We start from the raw sequence: 13,859 nt of genomic DNA, 5'->3' as shown, positions 1-13,859 counted from the left end.
CGTATCATTTGCTGAAAGTTATTCTGCCACGCGAACCCTAGCCGTAGCTACCTTCGTTTCGCGCTGTCGTACCGTCGCATATTCCTCCTGACATTGTCGCATGCAATGATTCGAAGCCGGGGACCGCTCTTTGGATCGTTCGATATGCGCACTAAATGTACAAACACCTTAATCCGACCAGCCTTATTCGCTGCTCTAGCTCGTGCACCAACTCGTCGTTGATGTTCTACATATAATTAAGTTTTGCTTGGCTACGAAGTCGCCAGTAACCAAATGTTTAAAGTCATTTTCAAGCCAAGGTGGATTTCGGGTGCACTTCTCGTTTGCTTCCTTACGACCAGAATTTAGTTAGGATACAGCCTACAAATACGTGAGGTGTAATTCTGTCACGATGTTACTTTGGGACTATTTGGATCAACACCGCAACCATTTTTGAGACGATTTCTGGATGGTCCCGAAGACCTGTAGTTTCTAGTCACTAGTCAACATCGACGATACTAGGGTGAAATGAAATACGAATTAAGACTTAGATGAGGATACTTTAATATTTGCACTAAAACATGTATTCAGCGACAAGCGGCGTCATCAGACCACCAAGAAACTCTGAGTCTGTTTTAGGGTGACAACCCAAACGTACGTTGAAAACTAACGATATCATGCATGAATTGCATCAGGAGAAGCTCCCATAACTACAACCTGGTACGTGTATACATGGCCCTACACATTATCTCTGAAGAAAGTCCATCTGTCAGGAGAGGCTAAAGAGCCGTTTACCTCGTTTTGGCCACGCCTGGAAGACTATTGTAAACGGAAATGGTTTATTATGCACAAATTCTGTCCCAAAATGCTATACAAAGTATCTGTTTGCGAATCATTTGAATCCAATTGAAACGAGAAGTCGGTTCAGACAGTAACCCTCTAAAGACCACCTTGTTTGCGAATCATTTGAATCCAATTGAAACAAGAAGTCGATTCGGACAGTAACCCTCTAATAGACCACCTTCGGCCACCTAAGACGATTAAAACTGAGAAGCACCTCGTCTTCGGGGCGCCCTCAGCCGCCGACGTGATTTTGTCTTTGTGATATAGTTAGAGTCAAGCGCGGGCCACTTTTCTCCCCAACCTGAATACCATCTCCCACTAAACCACATATTGTTTCGGTTTGGAATTCATCAACCCGCATCGCGCATAACTGTATACTATCATCGTTCAAATCTCTCTTCACTCTGACTTGAAGTAGCGATTCACTTCGCCACTAGAAGCTACGACAGTGAAGCATCAGTGCCAACACTGATGTTGCTGTCTTTGATGATGCCACTAGAAGCGTTTTCCTTCCTAGACAACCACCTGCGCCGACCCCGGGCGTCTGGTAACTGTAGTGTATACCCCTACTGCAATTTACCGTCCGATCGGCCTACTGTGTACTGAACACGAAAAACTTGGTTATGTTTGGTTCAATCCTAATCCTTTTAGGTCATCCCAGCTTGCATCACTAATCTTGAAGTCTCTTTCTTTTCAGATCAATATGCTACTCAGAGACACGTGATCGGTTGCCGTGTTCCTTTCCATACTCTTTCTAATCGAAACGCATGGTTATGACTGTAACCATTTTTTTCACTGGCGTATGTCTTTCATGTGATCTCGTGTTACCGCCCAGTTCTCACCTGTGATTCCCTCTTTCGTCGTTTTCTTTCATTTTACAACGGTACGAGGAGACATCCTTTGTGGCTTGACATCCCATTTTTGTAACTCAGTTTTAACTGGAGAGAATTGCACTATTTTTTTCTACTTGTTTGTCGGCATCATAGTCATCAGTCAGTAATCGTATGTTGTGACCCAGTTACCGGATACATTCGTCTGCCACTCTGTACCTACTCATGCGATATTGCGAAACCACAAACGACCCCCTTTTTCTCTTGAACACGATGCTGTATAACTGAGCAAGGCTAACACGAGTTCACTCTGCAACTCGAGGTTTTATGGGATAGGTTTTGGACCCATCGCTTCAGAATAAATGGAGGGAGTACATTTATCTGGATGAGGCGGCTGTAATAGACCGTTCCGAACCACCTGTGAACTTCATGGAAAATCCTGGTGACTCATAGATGCAATCCCGTTGTATTCACTCTCGCTTTGGGACGTTTCACTGTGATAAATTTCAGTCACGCAGGTGTCGAGACTGAACTAGTGACTAGATGAACGTGCACGTGTTTGTGTATGTGCTCCGCCGTGCAGAAAAACGAGTGGGATTTCAAATTAAGTCACGGCTATCGACAGTATCAATCGTAATGTACCCCAGCCGGTTACAGTCCTTAAGTTCATCCTTACTAAACCGCAGAGCAGCAGAGTGGTTCTCAGACATTTTCGCACCATGCACTCCTCCCAGCAGGATGTGATCCACCCAGGTTTTACTGATCGAAACAGAACTTTCCAAATAATACGAAAATTTGGAAATAGTGACGCACGGGTGCATCAAAGGTACGGTCCATGAAGATCTCAGTGAGGAAATAATCGTTCTTCCTATTTCAGAAATTTGAGGCTGAGAAAAACTGGATGCGGAATGTTTTTAATGTTTCTAATCCGCCAACACCATCTCGGCCAGCAAGCAGACGCGCCTAGTCAAGCGTCGAATGTAAGTAGTTCTCCTTTGAGATCCCACAAAGAGCAGATCGAGTACAATAGAAATATACAGTAGGGTAAATTGGGCGTAAATACACCGTGCACACAGAACTATCACGCACAATGGGTCTACACGCGCGGCCCACAGTTAAATGCCAGTGAACGGAGGAATACCGTGCAAACCACCGTCGGGTTAACAGTATAGTGGGGCTAGTATCAGTTGTGCATTACTCTATTATGAGACTCCGGGTTTAACATCCGCGGGCCTATTCCGCGTAGGTTAGATGTCATACAACAGAGTTAATTGTTTCAACCTTGTTAAGCCTTCGACTGGTTCTTTTGGTCCCGATAGTCCATTTGAGACCCACGTGCATGCAAGAACAATCCCGGTCATTCTTGAACCCTTAGACTTGATTCCCGAACGGAAACCACGAGCGCGTCATGCTACTACCCAAGCGGAAAGTAAGTTTGTGTTTGCGCGAGGCCTACAAATGTGTACTGAACAAAAACTCAAGTCAACAGTTTGTTTGTAACGGCTGTCACTTCTGGAAGTTTCAATCGGTTTGGTTAGCACAATGGATTGACGAACAACCCAAGGCAATATTGAATTCTTTGGAGACCACTTGAGGTACGCCCCTGCTACTGTTCGGATAGAGCAAAACCACATGAAAAATGAGCGAATTCCGATAGAACGAATGTGATTCGCTTATCTTGCTGAACGATGCACTGTGTGCGCCTGTTCTTCCGCAGTTCATTAATCGCTGCATGCTTTTACCATGTCTGCTACGGGTTGTTTTCCATGAAAACCAGGCAACTGGCCAGCTCCGTCGATTCTGTCCCAGTCTAGCTCGCACTCATCGTCGCCCGCTTCAACCCGGAGCCTGACCTAACCGCGTGGATACTGTTCTCGGCGTAGTCCCCTATCGTGAGCTATGTTCGAATTTCGCCTGCATCCGGGTAGCCAGCCATTTGGACACATCGAAACGCGCTAACGAGATGCGTGGGATTCCGCGCAGAGGCTGTAAACCTTTTGAATCATCTTGATTTGATAAGGAGGTACCTTTATCTCGACCCCGAGCCATTTTAGGAATCATAGCAGTGCACCTTTTGCGCCTCATTGGCGGATCCTATAAAAATCGTTCAGCTGTAGCACCCTCTCGGTGCCTAACTGCCATGCCACCCGAAGGTTGCACGAAGGATGAGATACTGCCAGGTTGCCCAAGCCTAGACAGACGAGAGGCAGAATTCGGTTTCGAACCACGGATCTTCCGGTTAGTAAATTCGCGCTCTAACCACCTGGGCCATCTCGCCCCTATAAATGATGCCAAGATACGATTTTATGAATTGGATTCACCTTAATTTGAACAAGATACAGCACTCCGCAATCACTTCAATTAAATCCCCCACATATTGGGCGTCCAAAATATTGAGTAGAATCAATTGCTTGTTGATGGACTCGATTGGATGAGCTACAAACGGTGGTGGACTACACAACGGGCGAAACCTGATTATCATAGCCAAGGGTTTTCCGGTTGACACGGTGGCTCGGCATCCGTTTCCTGATTGGCCCGTCCAGTTGATGCATGTCTATGACACCGCACCGAGCCGTGTGTGCATCCAAACGCCTTGTACGGTGTAAACCCGAAAAAGTAAGGTTGATGGGTTGACAGGGGGCAGTTCTACAGCCATCAGCATGCCCAACTGGTAGCCATAATCGTGAATTGTTGATAAGTGAAAAGTTGCGAGACAATGCATTGAGAAGGTGATTCACGAATCTCACCGGGGCGCATACACAGTTACCTGGTACTAACGATTCTACAGTTTGGTCCGTACAACGTCATCTTCACCAAAGTTGAAGGCTTAAAATTTCAGATGGCCAAGACAGTTAAGTTGGGTAATTCGCATATTTATACATATTACGTGTACATATACGTATTTACATGAAAGTATGTAAAATTTGATAAGTTAACAATACGATGCAGTACAGTACAGCAGGCAAAAATAAAACGCTATAAAACACAAGTTATAGAGCAGTGTACCATGAGGTGCTGATGAATAAACGGACAACCGCCCAACCCAAACTAGGAAATTTGAGTGTGCCCATATTGGCGTGGGCGGTGCTATTCACCTGGATGATGAGTGTGGGCTGTCTGCCACCCAAACGCTTAACACAGCTCCATGGTTGAAGCCAATTGTTTTAACCGCACAATTACAATGATCTTGCGGAATCCCAAACGAAGAGCCGCTTATTGTAGGGAAGCTAAGCATTCATGTTGACTGGATTGAGGCGTATGGACCTGGGCAGGATGTAGTCATTGGTCTAATTCAAATGTCCAATCCTGGTTGGAGGACGCATAGTTTCCGGTCGGAAACCGCTGAGCAAAGGACCGCCCGCAGAATCTTGACAAAAAGGGAAGGCCTTGTGTGGTTGAGTCCTACGGGAACCCACTGAAATCCGGTTAAATATCAAACCCAAAGATTTGGTAATTATCAGGCCCTCCACGAAGATCGATGACTAGTCAGAGAAGCAGTCTGATAACCTACGAGTAGCCAGGCTACCTTGATTATGTTCACAGCTAATCAGCCCACAAATGATACCGAAGCACACTTTTTTTCATTATGTGACCCGGTTGCGCGATCGTGTTGCTCAGAAAATAGTTCAGTACGTCACACCTGGTTATAAGTAGAAAATTCGGGCGTAACACAGCAGTTACCACCCAAAAAATCCTCCCAGTAAATGACCACTTTCCAAGTGGCACCAGCTTTAGATGGCCACCTTACCCAGAAGATATTTGCATTTTCAAGGTAACAGATTCAGCATGCTGACCCCAGAGCACAGCACGATACTGTACATACCGTAAACGTGGACGATAACATGAACACCTCAAATGGGTCCAATCGCTCAAAACCCACGAATGCGTGAAACAAACAAACGGGAACATTTGTTGGCATCACAAAATGTGACAGGTTATTTTTCAAGAAATAACATGAAATGAAGAAATAACATGGTGTGAATGAAAGGGCACGAGCAGCCTAAGTTAGCTTCAACGATACATAAACAAAGTGACATTAAATGAAAGCCAAGTGATCAAAGCAAGCCTCAAAGTTAAATTGGAAAATCAATGAATAAATGCTCATCTAACAATGAAGGACATGTGAGAACGGTTGTATTGCACACTAATTGATGTGGAGGAAATGCCAAAAAGCGGAAACATTTAAATTACAGCATTAGCTCTAAGCGGTCTTCAGATAAAGCAAATGGCGTAATTTGTTGAAAACAGCAGCGTCGCCCACCATGAAAGCAGCTTTCTGATTGACAGCTTCCATCAAGTTAAGGCGTCCGTTCAAAACATCAGACATGTCGGAAGCAGTCAGATAGAGTGTGACAGTTGGTGGTTCTTCTGTCGGTAAGGCGCCCATCGCAGCAAGACCTATTGTAGAAGATAAAGGAAGAAGTAGGAAAAATTGGCTCTAAGGCAGGAGTAAATCATTCGTACACGCGGGATCCGTAAAAAAGGACCACTAGAGAGGGCTTATAAACAGGGTGATGACCCATACCCACGGAAACAGTCATGAAAAACATTCCCGGATGAAAATCTGCTGCCGTATTCAAGCGCTACCACTACTCATGACCATGAGTGAGATGCGTAGATAAACGGGATACCACAGAAGCGAAACACTGAACAACATGACTCAATGGACCAATGGTTCATTGGTTCTTACCTCGGGAAGTATTTTTACTACGATGGTTCCTCCGAAGGTGTTCCACTAGGACGAGTTGGTAAGCCCAGTGAGAAGAATAGTAGTTTCAAAGACCCAAAACAATCTAGGTGGGTGTCACCGCATCCTAAACTACTCAAACACACGCTAGGAACATCGATAATGAGCTAGAAAAGTCCGCTGGCGCGTGTGAATGGGTGGACATCAGTGAAATGTAAAAAAGAGGCTTTTCGCGTTCATGTTTGGCATCGGCTCAAGAGGCAACAGTGTACTACCTATATACACGTAATGTATTACTCATAAGGTCACTGAAAATTCTTCGACAGCCCACGACCAGTTCCGCCCTTCTTGAAGCTCATCAGGTAGGCGCAGTCCCCGAGTTTCCGTCAACCTTACGTTCTACTTGAAACCGAATTGCACGAACCCAGCGAAATATACTCATTTTCAAACAAATTTGTTTTTGCGAGAGACCCCCCTGGAACCCAGCTGAATCTCTCGTTTATGTTTACAGGAAAGTGAATGTGCTGCACTAGGCCGCCTCACGTTTCACTTGGTACGATGTTCCAGATATTGCGATACATGTATGTACGTGATCTACCACGCAAAACCAAATTTGTTTGCAAATGAGTGTATTCCGCTAGTGTATTACTTAGTTCAAACTAACGATTGGATAAACCTCACTGGGATTCACGATACGGAGGCGACGACTACTTCGCAAAAACAACAGAACTGATATGCGTTTCGAAATCGCAGTTGGAGAATCAGACTCGAAACGATTGTGACAATCAAGAGGACCTACCACGCCTGGAATCCAGATACATTAGAGTAAGTTGATCATCGTCGAGTGCATTCGCAACCGTAGGTAAAGGTTCTGAAAACGCCTTCGACGAGACAAATAATTGCATCGTAGTTCTTCCGAGTGCTCGACAAGCCAAATCGTTGTTGAGAAACGGTTGAGCACGCGCGATTGCCTGATTACACACAGTTTCTCGAGTGGAGCGTGACGTGTCCAATGGAGAATTCAGGACCTTCGAATTGTCCTGTGTCGGTGGCAAAGCGGCTGGCAATTCGTTGACAGTAGTTAGCGCCACGCTTTCTGTTCTTTCTGTTTGTTTACTAGGTACAGAACTAGTTGGACCACGATGCAGAAAAGCTGAAGAGATAGCCTGAAGTTGCTTCTGTATTGTAGACATTTTCAACTTCTTTACAGTTTCAGGAGAAGGGGCCGGACGTATGAGATGAAGTTCCAAACTGAAATGGTGACAGATAGCATATGTGTCGGAGAACATGGGTTAGAAACCAGCGTACCAAGGAGAGCAAGTGGTTATGGAAATGAACAACTGACTTCAGGAAGCAAAATCTCAACCTCGAACGGTGGTGCTTCACCACAAGAGCTACAACGGTCGAAATAATACCTAGGGAGTTACATCTGAGTAGGTGTCAGACGAGTAAAATAATTCGAAGAGCACACAGTTGAAATGAATGGAATATTGGGAGGTTAAGGCAGGTCACGACCAGTAAAAGCCTCATGACTAAATATCTTTCCAAACATGCCTTTGTGCACCAGATATATGTCGTCTTTCGACAATGATGTACAGCACCGCGACCCACCATGTTATCCGAGAGTACGGGGTTCCAGATGACACAGGCGGTGACTCCGAAAATGCTGTCTTGTACGAATAGTACGTGCTCAACTCTGGTGGGAGAAGGGTGTCTGCCTCATGGTCGGTCGGACTTTGTTTAGAGGTTACCCTAACAAGGGGTCTTCCTATTCATTTAGAAGGTAAAAAAAATAGGGAATCATAAATCAGCTTTATATGGAGGACTACCATGTGTGCATGGACGCGCATTCGAACTGCAGCCAGACATGAGCTCCCTCACCGTATTAGCTGATGAAAAACCAGCTACAAGGACAGAATGACTTTCACAGGGACAGCGGCTACCGTGCACAAGAATCGAACGCAAAGGTAACGGCTTGTATGATCTGGTGGTGTACAACTACTGACGCGCTAGTGCCACAGTGAAAAGATCCATGTAAGATGAGGTCAAGGAACCACGGCACAAAAAGCAAAGTACGCGGAGAGACATGGACTCACATTTCCATTTGAGATACAATAATTCCATGAGCACCACACCGAAGATTGAGAGAGCTCTGTGAAGAAAGAATATGCTGAAGATAACACAGAACCAAGTTTGATTTGATCATCACCAATGAGACTGTGGGCAATAATTTAACTATAGATAATCCAACTGTACGATAATGTTACGTGCTACGTGTGCGTTTTGATTCCCCCCCCCCAAACAGTTCACAGCTTAAAGGGTTCCGTTAAGAAGTCGATTATGTTAATGTGTCCATTCTTAATAAGACTTTGCATGTGACTGACTGTGAGTGACGCTTAATACGGAGGTTCATGTCGCTAATAAAAGCGCGGGATACTGACAAAATTCTAGTATTACGACGTTCCACTTCATGAGCATTGATCATTCGGTCTGATCAAGCTGTTATGATTGGATCTTGTTCGCTAATCGACTGACATAGCACATCGGTCAAGATAGAACATACTGGTAGCTACAGCATTTCTTTCGAGTTAACTCGACTGCACTTGCATTGGCACAAACGACTGAGTTGAGTCTTTCAGTGGGAAAGAGACTGGAAACGTATCGCTGTATAACTTCACTAAACTTCTATTCAATATCAGTGATGAGAGCAAGAGCAAGCAGGGGTCGAAGCAACGTACTTCATCAAGTTAGCTCGGACCAAGGCTTATAGTTAACAAATCGTGAATATCCGAAAGGGGGAAGAATTAAAATGATGAGAAAAAAGGTAGTGTAAGTGATGCCAATGAAGTGAACAAAAAATCAAAGCATTTTTTGTATCCCTTTAGTAAACAGCCAGTGAGGCCTAAACATGAATGGGCATGACAGTAAAGGTATAGTTCATGGTCAGTGTATTTCGCTCATAGGCAAGTGACACCGAAGGGGACCGAATTTTCGCAGACGGCTTCATACTACTCAGCTAAACGCCCGAGAGCCTCCTATTACCAGCGCCGTGTGCAGCCGCATCGTTTAAACAGCGCTCATATGCAGTGGTGATATTATATATATATATATATATATATATATATATATATATATATATATATATATATATATATATATATATATATATATATATATATATATATATATATATATATATATATATATATATATATATATATATATATATATATATATATATATATATATATATATATATATATATATATATATATATATATATATATATATATATATATATATATATATATATATATATATATCCAGTTCTGAAAACCTGTACCAAAAACGTGAAGTGACATCGTCAATGAACGACCGTTTCGAGCAAAGTTCAACTGGAAGGAGTAACGGACTGGGAAACCGAATATTCTGAGTTGTGTTTTGAGCTACCTACCATAGCGTCCGCCACCAGATCTTGTTTAGCCCCACCATCATTCAACTGCTTCCACGACAGACGAGTGAGTGAGGAAAGAAGACACAATTGAGCTTGCGTATTCAGCCATTTTGACGGTGGCTCTGTGGTCGACAAAAAAGCGTAATCGGGATCCGACAGCTTGTAAACCAACGAGCACTTGAGTTCCGCAACTGCTTGGTCTTCGGTTCCACCCTAAGGTGTTATACAAAATCGTTTAGAATGAATAAATACTTGATACAACCACCTCATAAAAACGTTGGGTGTTAAAGAGCACGTGACAAAATGGACTCGGGATTCGATAACAAAAGCAGATATCAACCATCAGTGTATCGAACTTACAATACCAACTTCAAATAGACCCTTCCCTTTTTAACACCCATTTCTGCAATCCGGATGAATTGACTATCTACAGAAGGTGGTGCGGTATTCAAGTAACTGGTCCGTTTAGTGTGCGTGCGATAGCTTTGGTTTCATTCCGAGTCACCACTGATGTGAACTACAGATGACTGATCCATTCTCATTGACAAGGATACCTCACATTCGTGGTTACTTAATAACCATTCAGATAACTGGATGGTATAGCAGAATCAAAAAAATGTACAATCTAAGGCAAAATTACAAGGCTATTCCATGTTTTTCAATGTAACTCCGTCCTTACTGGAAAAATCCTATACAAGCCGTACGGTCACAATCAGCAATGATTAGGACCACAATATGGCAAACCGTCGGATAGAAGCCAGCTATCGATGATACGAGAGGCACGAGGCATTACACTGTCCAAATATCCAACGCTTTCGTCTACTCATGGCAACAGGTGGCAATATTAGGAACTATGTCTGGGTGTGTGCATCAGTCGTATCAACCGGCCAGTGTTGCCATTATTGCAATTTCAGAAGCTACGAAGACGTCTGATTAAAGTGCAAAAAAATTGAATCGTTCAGCTTTAGCATCTTTTTGGTGCCTAACTGTGCCATGGCACCAGAAGGAAGCACGAGGGCTGGGATACTGCAAGGTTGCTCAAGCCTAGAAAGGGGAAATCGAGAGGAGGAGGTCGGGTTCGAATCATGGACCTTCCGGTCAGTTAATTCACGTTTTGCCCACTGAGCAGTTGAGTGGAAATTCATCAAGCTGAAGACAGCAGACCTTGCCTTCAGTGTAGATATGAGACAAGGAGATGGGGATTCTGGGCTACGAAACAACGAATAAGCGCATTGGATCCAAACAGACGCAATGCACTTTATCTTAAACTGAATCTTTCATCACCTTGAGGTACAGACGAAGCAATTTAATCAAAAGGACACGTCAGATCATTAACATAATGGGTCTATACAATCGTACTTGATTCCTTTCACCTAGACCACTATAAACTAGCAATATATGCCTACTCATACTGGATTAATAACGTCGAAAGAAGATAACTCCTTGATGAATACGTAATTCTGTTTTACAAGGTTATTTTAGAAGACTCAATAAATGCCTAGTTATCGTAACTTTCTGATCCCGTTTTTTTACCTGTGGTGCTTTCAATCCACACAAGCAACTGTGTTCCAAACGGCTCTAAAGATAGAACCAGATCACTGGTGTCACGAGATAGTACATCAAGAGCGTGATACCGGACTTTTCACATGACTGTTAACTGGCGAATTCGAGCCAATAGCAAAAGTATCGCCGTTTGAAGACCGGAAACAGAAAGGGTGTAGAGCTGTTCGATCTTAGGTTTTCTTCGAGATATGAGAACAATTAACAGAATTCTGTGCCACCAAAATTGACCTCTCGAAGCGAGTGTTTTATTAAGAGATGAGTAACGAATTCAGTATCCTGCTGACAAGATGCAAGTCACGCACAATGGTGCGATCTACACACTTGTCTTGCACATGTAGTAATAAGGCTTTTTATCGACAGTAAAGTTCCACTGCGGCACTTTTTTGGCCTATAGCTGCTGTGCAATCCGAAGGGGCCGCTGGGGCTAAGATAATGCCGGTATGATCTAGCCACGCGGACATTCGAAGAGCTAAGGCTGGGTTCGAATCACGGAGCTTATAGTTCGTAGTTTCCTATCTTAACCACTTTGCCACCTGACCACTAGAACTGTAAAGCACTAAGATTTTTCAATCGACCGACAGTCACAATATGCGATGTAGGTGCCCACAATCGTCCTTGACTCATTTAGGAAGTCAGCAGTTAGTTAGCCTTTGGACTTTTAGATAGATGGAATCAACTGAACACTTGTGTGGGTGTGTATCACGTGTATCCTTCAAAGCCAATCGAATGAAAGATGTTGGCAGGTACAGATCCAGAGATATCTGCAACAGCCGTGATCCACAGAAACCTATTTCAAGCGCACATGCGTCTGCCAGCTGGCCCATCCAGTAGCAGATGGAACGAGACGTGTGCAAATGAAACGGTATTTCGCCAAGAAGCTGAACCGAACTGATACACATGCTGGATTTAACAAACTCTGCAAACCGCACTGTTAAACCCAGGTTGGAAGGCAAGTAATCCGTGTTTAAACAACGGTAAGAATCGTGGGGGGTGCAGTGATCAACAAATCTAGCAGTTCCGTGCACTTTACTTGAATACCGATTAAATATATGGCAGTTTTTGGGCGGTCTACAAACATCTGGCCCACGTAACAATAATTAAATGTAATAGAATAAAGAACAGCTCCGAAAAAATGAAGCAGCCAAGTGCGCTCACCTGAACAGAAGTGACCTCAAGCTTTTGTTCATCCAAACGGATCAGGTGATGCCTGTCACAAAATGGCAGAAGAAGGACGAAACCTGTGACAGAAGGAAAAATAAGTCATACCGTTATGCATAAGTTCAACAAGCTCACAGAGTACAAACACAGTGGAGTCCACCCACCGAGAGAGACTGCGCGCTACATTGTTAAAGCGACAGTGAACCAGAGGGAACCAGAGAGGTCATTCAATAAACCACGCTTAACTCCAGAAACCCCTTCTTGGGAAGAACTTTGGACGAGACGTATACTCGCGGTTAAGTGGTTCCTTGCCATGGGCGCCGTTCGTCTCAATACAACGAATAGCATGATAAACAGACTCCCCGGAAGAAATATGTTATTGGTTTTAGCTCCGATACATGTTTGTCTCATATGAGATTCTTAAATCCATTTTCTCAAAGATTTCTCAACTAGTGAAACAACGATGTCCAGAAGATGAATCCCTAAGCTATGAAATTAGAAAAGTCCTATCAGCCAAATAGGGTCACGAGGGCAAATGGTACAAAATGCTCACAGATTTTGTATACGTAGATAGTATTACATTGATACCCATCAGCTCACTTTGAGCTTCGGTAAGCAAAGAGGAAGAGATACGAGCTCCCAATAGCACGATCCTAACCGCTCTAGCCCACGTCAAGGTCATTCGACAGTATTTCAACACACGGTACTTACCAGGACCTTTGAGTTTGAGACGTCTCCCCAGACGAAACACAATCAGCCGTTCGTTGTCCGACAAGTGCTACAGAAGATCGGAATAGGAAGGTCAACTGATTTATATTGATGAAAGCAGGGCACGGGGAGAACGCATACCATCAACACTTAATCAACTTGAGCATTGGATGAAAACGAATTAGCTCCTACTTACTACCTCCACAGTCTAGATATACATTCGTAAAACAACTCTATCATTGTAAAGTGTTCAACCGAATAAAATAAAATAGAATAAATAATCGCTCAGCTGTAAAACACCCTTTCGGTGCCTAGCTACCATGCTACCAGAAGGAAACACAAGGGGTGAAGTGTTATCATGTTGTCCAAGCCTAGACAGGAGTAGTCGAGATGCCAGGGTCGAGTTCGAAGGACGCAACCTCCGGTTGGTAAGTTCGCGCTTTACCCACTGAAGCATCTGGAGCTCGAACTTAATAAAACTATTTTTGCGTCAAACTCATTCGGTTGGTTTACTTCACAACGGGGAACATGGAGGTTTAAAGAATATCGGGCAGTAATCACTATACGCAGTTTGTAACTACTGCCCAATTGAGAAGAGATGAGATAAATCATGTTGTTTTTACAGCATTTTAAGGGG

The 13,859-nt window shown here is 43.7% G+C and overlaps 1 protein-coding gene across 1 annotated transcript in view; it reads right to left on the bottom strand.

Annotated features, from left to right (window-relative positions):
- Window positions 1-5,465: 5,465 nt before the first annotated feature.
- Window positions 5,466-13,859, bottom strand: part of T265_13511 (hypothetical protein) — a gene marked incomplete at both ends in the record, with an annotated part of 37,955 nt that continues 29,561 nt past the window's right edge. Inside the window, 6 exons of the mRNA XM_009169187.1 lie at window positions 5,466-6,050; window positions 7,139-7,590; window positions 8,436-8,491; window positions 9,794-10,006; window positions 12,512-12,594; window positions 13,226-13,292. Of these exons, the coding sequence (XP_009167451.1) occupies window positions 5,854-6,050; window positions 7,139-7,590; window positions 8,436-8,491; window positions 9,794-10,006; window positions 12,512-12,594; window positions 13,226-13,292 (1,068 nt within the window). The remainder of the gene's footprint in view (window positions 6,051-7,138; window positions 7,591-8,435; window positions 8,492-9,793; window positions 10,007-12,511; window positions 12,595-13,225; window positions 13,293-13,859) is intronic.

This window comes from Opisthorchis viverrini (genome assembly GCF_000715545.1).
Source record: "Opisthorchis viverrini unplaced genomic scaffold opera_v5_73, whole genome shotgun sequence".
Lineage (NCBI taxonomy): Eukaryota > Metazoa > Platyhelminthes > Trematoda > Opisthorchiida > Opisthorchiidae > Opisthorchis > Opisthorchis viverrini.
Note: the sequence above shows the minus strand (reverse complement) of the source record. Positions and strands in the feature narration are given on the sequence as shown.